The sequence below is a fragment of the Spea bombifrons genome, chromosome 4 (assembly GCF_027358695.1).
Source record: "Spea bombifrons isolate aSpeBom1 chromosome 4, aSpeBom1.2.pri, whole genome shotgun sequence".
Lineage (NCBI taxonomy): Eukaryota > Metazoa > Chordata > Amphibia > Anura > Pelobatidae > Spea > Spea bombifrons.
The window spans coordinates 105811306-105822044 of NC_071090.1; the positions used below are offsets into that span (position 1 = coordinate 105811306).

The 10739-nt window shown below is 45.5% G+C and overlaps 1 protein-coding gene across 1 annotated transcript; it reads left to right on the top strand.

Moving 5' to 3' along the window:
• The first annotated feature begins 5641 nt into the window (after window positions 1-5641).
• RTBDN (retbindin) lies at window positions 5642-10710 on the top strand. The gene is made up of 6 exons (XM_053464799.1): window positions 5642-5763; window positions 7439-7595; window positions 7941-8022; window positions 8096-8224; window positions 8576-8663; window positions 10018-10710. The coding sequence occupies exons 2-6, from the start codon at window positions 7445-7447 to the stop codon at window positions 10300-10302; spliced, it is 735 nt and encodes a 244-aa protein (XP_053320774.1). The 5' UTR covers window positions 5642-5763; window positions 7439-7444; the 3' UTR covers window positions 10303-10710.
• The last annotated feature ends 29 nt before the right edge of the window (window positions 10711-10739 follow it).

Sequence of the window (10739 nt, forward strand, 5' to 3'; positions counted from 1 at the left end):
TACTGTATACAGCGCTGGGGGGTTATATTACTGTATACAGCGCTGGGGGGTTATTACTGTATACAGTGCTGGGGGTTATATTACTGTATACAGCGCTGGGGGGTATGTTACTGTATACAGCGCTGGGGGTTATATTACTGTATACAGCGCTGGGGGGTTATTACTGTGTACAGTGCTGGGGGGTTATATTACTGTATACAGCGCTGGGGGGTTATATTACTGTATACAGCGCTGGGGGTTATTACTGTATACAGCGCTGGGGGGTATATTACTGTATACAGTGCTGGGGGGTTATATTACTGTATACAGCGCTGGGGTTATATTACTGTATACAGCGCTGGGGGTTATATTACTGTATACAGCGCTGGGGGGTTATATTACTGTATACAGTGCTGGGGGTTATATTACTGTATACAGTGCTGGGGGTTATATTACTGTATACAGCGCTGGGGGGTTATATTACTGTATACAGCGCTGGGGGGGTTATTACTGTATACAGTGCTGGGGGTTATATTACTGTATACAGCGCTAGGGGGGTTATATTACTGTATACAGCGCTGGGGGTTATATTACTGTATACAGCGCTGGGGGTTATATTACTGTATACAGCGCTGGGGAGGTTATATTACTGTATACAGCGCTGGTGGTTATTACTGTATACAGCGCTGGGGGTTATATTACTGTATACAGCGCTGGGGGAGTTATTAGTATATACAGCGCTGGGGGTTATATTACTGTATACAGTGCTGGGGGTTATATTACTGTATACAGCACTGGGGGGTTATTACTGTATACAGCGCTAGGGGGGTTATATTACTGTATGCAGCGCTGGGGGTTATATTACTGTATACAGCGCTGGTGGTTATTACTGTATACAGCGCTGGGGGTTATTACTGTATACAGTGCTGGGGGGTTATATTACTGTATACAGTGCTGGGGGTTATATTACTGTATACAGCGCTGGGGGGGTTATATTACTGTATACAGCGCTGGGGGTTATATTACTGTATACAGCGCTGGGGGAGTTATTACTGTATACAGCGCTGGGGGAGTTATTACTGTATACAGCGCTGGGGGTTATATTACTGTATACAGCGCTGGGGTTATATTACTGAATACAGCACTGGGGGGTTTACTGTATACAGGGGTTAATATCTATACATCACGCAGAATATTTGTTCACCAAACGTTTCTTTAAATAAAACCAAACATTCTTCTGCATCCTCTGATCGACAACTAAACAACCAATCAAAATTCACCAGATCAACCATTTATTAATCAATAATTACCAGGTATCATTATAGAGAGAGTCTCTGTATACAGGGTGTTTCAAATATATCTAGATTGTAAGCTTGTGAGCCGGACCCTCTTTACCCATCAGGTGGTCTTTGTTTGTCAGAGCTAGTTTTGTCAGACCCTTTGAATGTATGGACTGCGCTGTGGCAATTGTTGGTTATATATAAATAATATAATAATAATAATATAATAATAATAATAATAATAATAATAATAATAATAATATAATAATAATAATATAATAATAATAATAATAATAATAATATATATGTTAGATCTGGAAATCCTCTGCGTCTCCCACGGAATTCTCTTCTGCGTGAATCACAATGCATTGCACTGGAGCTGCTGTCCATGGTCCTGTCCTGAGTCTATACACGGGGATAGCTGGGAATCCATATATCGACGCTGAGTATTAATAAACATTGGGACTGTATAAAGAGGTTGTCCACGAGCATCGCACAGGCGCTCACCGGCTGCCGGAGAGGAGGATCCGGGTCCCCTGCAGCGCTGCGGGGCATCTGGATCTTAGTCTTGTAGTCAGAACTCTATTTGATCACCCTGAATGACTTGCTCCATCATTGTGTAGCTTGCCGTAAAAACAAAAAGTAACACAGAAATGCCCCCCCCCCCGTGAGCCCATGAAATAGAACGTCCTGCAATGCAAATGTCTTTATCCCCCCCCCATGGTGACCTTTCTGAAGCAGAGGTCAATGAGGGCCGTTATATATCAAAGCTGCGGACACAGGGCACAGGGGTTAAGGCTGACTTCAATAAATCATAACCCGAGGCGTGATGCGACCTACGAGATGGCGGATTCCAAGGCCGATGGAAAGAATCTATCACAGTCTGAATCCCAAGCAATGGGGGGAATCAGGCCAATACACAATGTAATGGTGGCTGCAAGCAGCAGCATAGCTGCCAACTGTCCCGGGAAATCGGCCGTTGCGGGTGAAGGGCTGGCTGGGAAGATCCGAGGTCTGTGCCTTCAGCTCTCCTTAACTCCGTGTGTCGGAGGATCAAGCTGAGCTCAGCTCCAGGATATGAAGTCGGCACTTAAGAGGTGCGAGCAGATCTCGCACCCCCACCACAGGACTTCAAGAAGAAAAAAAGGAGAGGGAGAAAGGAAAGAGATGGAGAAAAAAGGGAGTGGGTGATAAGGAGAAAGGAGAGAGCGACACTGAGGAGGAGAGATAAAAAGGGGAGAGATGGTGAGAAAGGGGAGAGATAATGCGTGAGAAGAGAGATTGGTAGAAAGGGGGGAGATAATAAGACCGGGATGGATAAAGTATAGGGGAGAGAAGGAGAAAGAATGGAGGGGAAGTGAGATAGGGGAGAGAGAGCGCGTTTATATTATGAAAGTGTTTGTATGTTAGCGCATGTGTGAGCCAGTAAGGTTGTGTGTGAGGGCATAAAGTGTATGTGCATGCGTATGTGTGTATAGACGGGCATTTGTGAGGACAGTGTATGTGTATATGTGTGTAATTGTGTGTATGTGTGTCATTCTGTGTATATGTGTACAGACGCGCATGTGTCAGGACAGTGTATATGTATATGTGTGTAACTGTGTGTATGTGTGTCATTCTGTGTATATGTGTGTATATGTGTGTAATTGTGTGTATATGTGTGTAATTGTGTGTATATGTGTGTAATTGTGTGTATATGTGTATGTGTGTAATTGTGTGTATATGTGTATAATTGTGTGTATATGTGTGTAATTGTGTGTATATGTGTATGTGTGTATATGTGTGTAATTGTGTGTATATGTGTGTAATTGTGTGTATATATGTGTGTATATTGTCTATCCATCCCATTACTGTTTGGGGACTAAAGGTAATTCACTCTAGCAGATGTCCTTCGCTGAGTCCAGCACCTGTGAAAATGTCCATCTTGGTTAAAATGAGTGTGAGTGTGTGTCAGTGTACAGGGTTAAAACGTACACTGTGACAGTGTACGAGTGTCTGGTAGTGTGTCCTAGACTGTGTGGTAGTGTTAGTGGGAACTTGGTGATATAATAAATGAGTGATATGCACAGCAGAGGATTGCCCGATGGGCTACTAGCTGACAGCGTGTATATTTATGGGGACTGCGGCTCCGGTGGCAGATCTGGTCCTGCAGAGTATGGCTGCCGGCTGGGAGAGTATAGAACGTAACGTACAGCCCCATGTATCCAGCCAGCAGACACAAGAATGCAACCAGATACAAGCACGGTAGCAAATTTGGGGACAAAACCTGCTTTCGGTTACATGCGATTTGCGTATGATCAGTCACGCGTCCATAAAAATATGATTTTAACCTTTATTTTCTTTTTTTTTTTTAGAGTCTTAGCTGCAATGTGAGGAAGTTTAACTTCACTGAGAGGGTGTCAGATAAGTGAAACAGCCTCCCAGCAGAAGCGGTAAAGGCTAATACAGTGAGGGTATTAAACATGCATGGGACAGACATACGGCTCCTGAATCTAAGACGGACAGAGTAGGTTGCCGGAGTGGCTCCGATGCGCCGTCTGATGTTTCTAAGGCTTCTGTTTATCAGACCCACCACTAGGTGTCACTCTTGTCACACTGCCCGTCCCCGCGGTGAGTTAAACACATGACACGTATGACATGTATATGTCATATTTCGCATAAATCTCATTCTCCTCTGTGACGTGGTAAGGGGAATCATGTTCTCGGCCTCGATGTGTTTTCACGGCCTACCACAGATAGGACCCTGAGCCAAAGGCCCCCCCCCGGTGGGGGGTATAAACCATGAATTTGTCTATCTTGCCTTTTTTTTTTTTGTGAATTTCTCATTCATTTCTCATTTAATCCGTGAAACGGTTACTTTGTAACAGCGTGGTATCTTTTATTTTGTAACGTTACTTGCTGTTGATACGTTTTAGGAACAGGCCGTCCTCTTTCTTTGTCCTTGATGGAGAATTAAAGCTGAAACCAAGTTAAAAAAAGCCTTTTGTTGTGTAAAACAATGCAGGGAATGATTCCAGAAATGTATTCCTGTATTATACAATGTACGATGATAAATAATGTGCATATATATCATAGCCGCCCCCTATTGGAGGATCCATCTTACATGCTCATGATGGACACGATTATTCCTCCCCATTAACTTGAATGACCCAGGCGGCTTCCTGAACAATGAATGTATATTGAAGTTCTTTACTATGCATTCATTAAACCTGAAAGGCAAATAAAAATGGATCACTTACCTTTTGGAGAAGCTACAGCTCCAGAGCTGCATCCCACATCACTGATCTGCTGCCTGAAGCGGGCAGTCAATGGCAGGAAAATGCTGCCATTCAAATCAATGGGAGCCCTCTCTGCGTATGTGCATGGGGGTCTATTGTAACAGCGCTACAGAATCTGCTGGCGCTATATAAATACATTTCGGGGACCAGAAATGATTATTAGACTGATTTAAAAAACAAATCTTAAAAATCCCATAGCTGTTAAAGTGACATTTCCCCTTTAAGACCCGGGACTCTGAATACTGAATACCACTGTCTAGCTTTATACATGAATGAATAATGCAGCATCCAAAAATCTAACATTTTATCAATAAACGCCTATTAAATAACATGAATTATACAGAAATAAGGGTTCTGGAAACTGCAGTCAGCCTGGAAATGGTATTTGATGATTCTCCTGGGAAATCTTAGAATCTTAAAATATAGAGAGAGAAAAAAACATCGACTCTGCCGGCAGATCAGACCCCATTCAGCCGTTTATTCTGCCCGTTTATCCCGTTTTACTCAGACCTTAATCAGTCATTAGAGAGAGTCGTAGAGAGAGAGGGAGAGGAAGAGAGGGAGGAAAGAGAGGGAGGGAGAGAGAGAGAGAGAGGAAGGAAGAGAGAAAGAGAGAGAGAGGGGGAGGAAGAGAGAGACAGAAAGAGAGGGAGGAAAAGAGAGAGAGAGGGAGAAAGAGAGAGCGAAAGAGGAAGAGAGGGAGGAAAAGAGAGAGAAAAAGAGAGAGAGGAAGAGAGAGAAAGAGAGAGGAAAAGAGAGAGAGAGAGAGGGAGAGAAAGAGAGAGAGAAATAAGAGAAGAAGGAAGAGAGAAAGAGAGAGAGGGAGGAAGAGAGAGCGAGAGAGGAAGAGAGGGAGGAAAAGAGAGAGAGAGAGAGAGAGAGAGAGGAAGAGAGAGAAAAAGAGAGGAAGAGAGAGAGAGAGAGAGAGAGAGAGACAGTGAGTGTCTCTGTTAAACGTGTGGGGTGAATGAATATTTACTAGTGAATGAAGATGTTTGCCTATGGGTTTATCAGCCCCCGGGGCCGGCTGGATGGATGAGCGCTGAGAGTGACCGTTCCCGTGCAGGGGGTGGGAGGAGGAGGAAGGGAGGGAAGGCTGGAGCTCGTGACGAAGGGGGTTGCAGGCAATCTTTAGCTCACACTGCATCGTGATCAGACAGGACGCAGCACGGTGACACTGCCAGGTGACAACCCGCGGCCCTCCGGCACTCCCGAGCAGCACAGAGGTAAGGAGGGGACGCAAAGGGACTGCGCATGAAGGGCAGGGAGAGAGATAACCTAATGAATAGCAGAAAGGACGGGTTAAGCAGCAGAATGTGTGTCGCACACCCTGGGGGGGCTCAAAGGGTTAAGGCAGGCAGCAAAAGCAACAGAGGGAATCATGCAATGGGAAGCAGGGCCTGAGGGGCCATGGATATAATGCTCCGTGCGGAGAAGGGCAGACTGCGGGAAGAATGGATACTGGGATGGAGGGAGGATGAGGAGGAGCGCAGAGGATTCAACAAGTTACAGAGACTGCGCATGTTTAGAAATGAAAAGCCACATTTTTTCCCCATATATGCATTTTACATATTGCTGGCCGACACATGTACAGTGCTGCCCCGCAGTATGTATAACCGAGTCACTGATTCCCTTCTATTATACGCATTCCCTGTATTTGCCCACCCTACATACATTGCACACATATGAACAGAATGCTAGCTGTATGTGACGGGTAACAGCAGGACAGGAGGTGATATGACACGCGTGTGCAGAATACAAGCCCAACTTCACCAGTTCTGGGCAGCAGTCATGTTATGAGTTATATGTGACCGAGAGCAAGATTAATGTGACCGGCAGGACGCGGGGCTGCGTGTCTGGAGGTGACAGAAGGCAAAGTCTATGTCACGGGGGGGGGGGCTTCATATAAATCCGACTAATCCGATCTGTACGTTAAAGACAGCACCTGCCGCACATATTACAGAGTAACGCATGTAACATAACAAGATGCTACAGGGGTAATACGGCACTCAGGGGCCGGGTTACTGTAATAAGATGTTACAGGGGTAGTAAGGCACTCAGGGGCCGGGTTACTGTAATAAGATGTTACAGGGGTAATAAGGCACTCAGGGGCCGGGTTACTGTAATAAGATGTTACAGGGGTAATAAGGCAGTCAGGGGCCGTGTTACTGTAATAAGATGTTACAGGGGTAATAAGGCACTCAGGGGCCGGGTTAGTGTAATAAGGTGTTACAGGGGTAATAAGGCACTCAGGGGCCGGGTTACTGTAATAAGATGTTACAGGGGTAATAAGGCACTCAGGGGCCTGGGTACTGTAATAAGATGTTACAGGGGTAATAAGGCACTCAGGGGCCTGGGTACTGTAATAAGATGTTACAGGGGTAGTAAGGCACTCAGGGGCCGGGTTACTGTAATAAGATGTTACAGGGGTAATAAGGCACTCAGGGGCCGGGTTACTGTAATAAGATGTTACAGGGGTAATAAGGCAGTCAGGGGCCGGGTTACTGTAATAAGATGTTACAGGGGTAATAAGGCACTCAGGGGCCGGGTTAGTGTAATAAGGTGTTACAGGGGTAATAAGGCACTCAGGGGCCGGGTTACTGTAATAAGATGTTACAGGGGTAATAAGGCACTCAGGGGCCTGGGTACTGTAATAAGATGTTACAGGGGTAATAAGGCACTCAGGGGCCGGGTTACTGTAATAAGGTGTTACAGGGGTAATAAGGCACTCAGGGGCCGGGGTACTGCAATAAGATGTTACAGGGGTAATAAGACGTTACAGGGGTAATAACGTTCTCTGGAAGGGGGTTATTGTAGTAGTAAGTGTACAGGGGTTGGAGGGTTACACGAGCCCCGGAAGTACCGTTACATGCACCAACACTCTTTCTCCTCTATCCCCAGATCAGCATGTCCGCCGTCCTCCTCTCCCTCCTCTCCTCCTTCCTCTTGTTCTCCATATCCGAGGCGTCTCCAGGCAGCTGCATATTGGAGAGGAAGCAGCAGAAAGCGGCCCCGTCTGCGGAGCCCGGACTGACCAGGTGCCAGCAGTACTCAAACAGTGAGTGACAGAGAACACGGTAACTTCGTTTGGAACTGCGTGTATCGGACTTGGATACATATTCGCTCCCGTTAGACATATTTGACCTGCGTGACAATCCCTAGTATTCACCCGGCAGCGTCTTCCACCCTTAATGCTTCTTAATCCAATCCGCTCACTGACCGCCATCCTTCCAAAACCCCAGATTCCCCATCCCCTGCAGCCACCTACCACACAAATATTAGCATACCTACCAACAGTCCCGAATTTGGCAGGAAAAATCACTTTTTGTGGTTGAGTCTCACTGTTCACCATTGTTCCACTCGCTTCCTCCTAAGGTCATCTTCCCTTTCTTCTTAATTCCAGACGCCTGCTGTTCTCCTGACCTCGCGCACGTCCCCCTCAGCCCCCCATTTCCTTGGGATCAGTGCGGCCGCCTCAGCCCAAGGTAAGAACCTCTCTCCCCCCTCCTTAGTACAGATCGCGTGAACGCGACCGCTTACCTCTGTGCCTCTCCCCAGGTGTGACTCCTACGTCCGCCATGTTGGATGCATGTACCTCTGCTCCCCGCACATCTCCGCATGGGGGAGCCCCGAATCTGCCACTGGAATCAAGGAGCTGCCATTGTGCGGCAAGTTCTGTGACCAATGGTAAGTAATGTGTGTTATTTTTCCATGGGCCCTTCTTTAACCCTTTGAGCCCTCTTTGTGCCCACCCACAGGCACACTAAGGGTTATAATGGAGGTCTTGTCACCTTAAAGTAGATACAATGTATTGGGCCAACAGAAAAAAAACGTTACACGGGCTCTCACCTGTGCTGTATCTTTCCATTAGCATGTAAATATTGACACGTATGGATTTCTGGGGCAACATCTGCTGCGTGTGCCGGTATAATGGATACATTGAATGTAAATATGTTCATGACATGTTGCTGGGTTATTCTTTGGAAAGCGCCTGTATTAATATTTAACCGCAAGTAACGTCTCCGCTCTTTTGTTCAGGTTCGACGCCTGCAAAGATGATTTAATTTGCACAGCAGGCAACGCCGTCGGCACCAACTGCTCTCAGGAATGTGTCACGTACACACAGGTGCGTGCGCAACCCCGTCCTCTCCCCTGACAGAGGGTTCCAGAGAGAGGGGGGGGTGGGACTCTTTGACTAATTGAGGTGTATGAGCAAAGGACTTCATTAGCATAGGCAGGACTTCATTAGCATTGTCATAACTAACACGCTCTGTGTGGTGCTCAAGTTTGCAATGTAAATCAAACATTCTAACGGCCCACAATGGCTGCTTGATGAAGGAAGTTTATCGGATTAACATGAAAGAAATGTAAGATTATGGCCCTGTTCATGGCCTGTCGGAGCCTGGTTACCTAATTCTATACATTACAATAAGAACATGCGCCACTGTGCCTTCACCGTCTATGTTTGAGTTTTCCGTAGCGTGGCGGTTAACCACCATCGTACGTTTGAGTTACTTGGTCTGCGAAAGAAGTAAGACGGCTGATATTAACCGTGTCCAAACAGATTAGAGAGAAGCGGGTGCCTGGGGGCCCCGACACAAATAATACCACAAATAATAACAGTCTAATCGCTCTACCATTATATTCTCAGACGCATCAGATGTACTCAGAGACTATAACAGCTTGTTGTAATCAGAAATAAATATCTAGTCGGAGGATGAAGCACATTGTGCACGGTTTATATTTTATATATATATATATATGTATTTATTTATATATTATATTTATATATATATATATATATAATTTATATTTATATTACACTTAATTTATATATATATTTATATATAAGGTCATTAGGAATAGCATGTTCTGATTACGCTCCAATATAGAATATAAATATGTTTGTTTTTGGGGGTTTTTTTTACATGCTTTAAGAACACAATAATAATCCCCCCCCCGCAGACAGCTGTTGGCGTCCATGGCTGTCAAAACCTAAATCCGAGCAGATAACCCCGGCCGAGATAATTGCTTTGAGATTAGGAGTCTTTTTTTCCCCCCCAAAGAGGCTCATCGTCCGATTACATTAATCACCGAACAGTATGCTCCACTCATCAGCATTAACCGGTCACATGACCAACAATGGCCGCCCGTGTAGCCACGTGGAACGTACATTAGGGGTCCTGCTCTAAATGCGGTTTTATACGCTGGGTAAACCTACGTCATGGTGTTTGCTGCACTATATATGCATCAATAACTCACCGTCCTGCGCTCAAGATCTGCAAAATTATTCCTCCTCAATAGATCATCCTTCCTTTGGCGGAAGCCGACAGCCGCTTTAAGGAAAGGGAAGTGAATTAATGTTAATTAATGAACCCCTCTCCAAAAACGCCATATTCAATAACTTGCATAGAAATATTAATTATTATTTTTTTATTTGTATTACTTCTTTTAACCAGTTCTGTATTTTTCCGATACAGGCGTTTGGATCAGGCAGACAGATGTGCGATAACGTCTGGGACCACTCTTTTATAGCTGTGACAGAGCCATGCTTTTGCATCACCCCCACACAGCAGGGGGCGGGCATTTCTTCCGAGAACCCCACCCCTGCAGATCTGGACTCCACCCAGGAGGGACCATCTGGAGCATCGGAGATATGCTCCCAGGAGCTTCAAAAAGTCCCATCCAAAAAGAGGGTCAGGAAGGCTTTGCGCAAGAGGAGTGTTTTTGTCGAAGACGTGGAGGGAAGCGGAAGCGGGTTTTGAGGGAGGACATTTTTCCTTTTTCTGACATCTTGAGCGGCCATCTCTTTAATCACGCGGCTCCCCCTCTTTAATTAAACGCCGCTTTACCATTGCTCCGAGACTCCTAATTAGAACACAATTGGGCTAAGTCTCTGCAAGCACAAGCTGAGCCAAAGAGCTTACAATCAATTCATGGCAAAAACCCCATTCCCATCCAGGTATGATTCAATAACAAAGGCTTTTGAAATGATTAAATACCCCTACAGCTTTTGCTTTTATTTCCCGCTCTTCCCGTTTCTATGCAGATTCTGATCAGCAGCCAATCGTAGGGGGCCAAGGGAGACAATGTGATTCTGTTATCCATTCTATATTTCTGTGTACCACACCGCGACAGAAACCAAAATATCAAAAAATAAATGATTTAAACGCTTCGGTCTCCAAAACTCTTTAACCGGCCG

Excerpts from the sequence above, each read along its gene's own strand:
- RTBDN (XM_053464799.1), top strand. The coding sequence starts at position 7,445 with ATGTCCGCCGTCCTCCTCTCCCTCCTCTCCTCCTTCCTCTTGTTCTCC. Across the intron at positions 8,023-8,095 it reads TGCGGCCGCCTCAGCCCAAG|GTGTGACTCCTACGTCCGCC; the intron begins GTAAGAACCTCT and ends GCCTCTCCCCAG. Across the intron at positions 8,664-10,017 it reads AATGTGTCACGTACACACAG|GCGTTTGGATCAGGCAGACA; the intron begins GTGCGTGCGCAA and ends TTTCCGATACAG.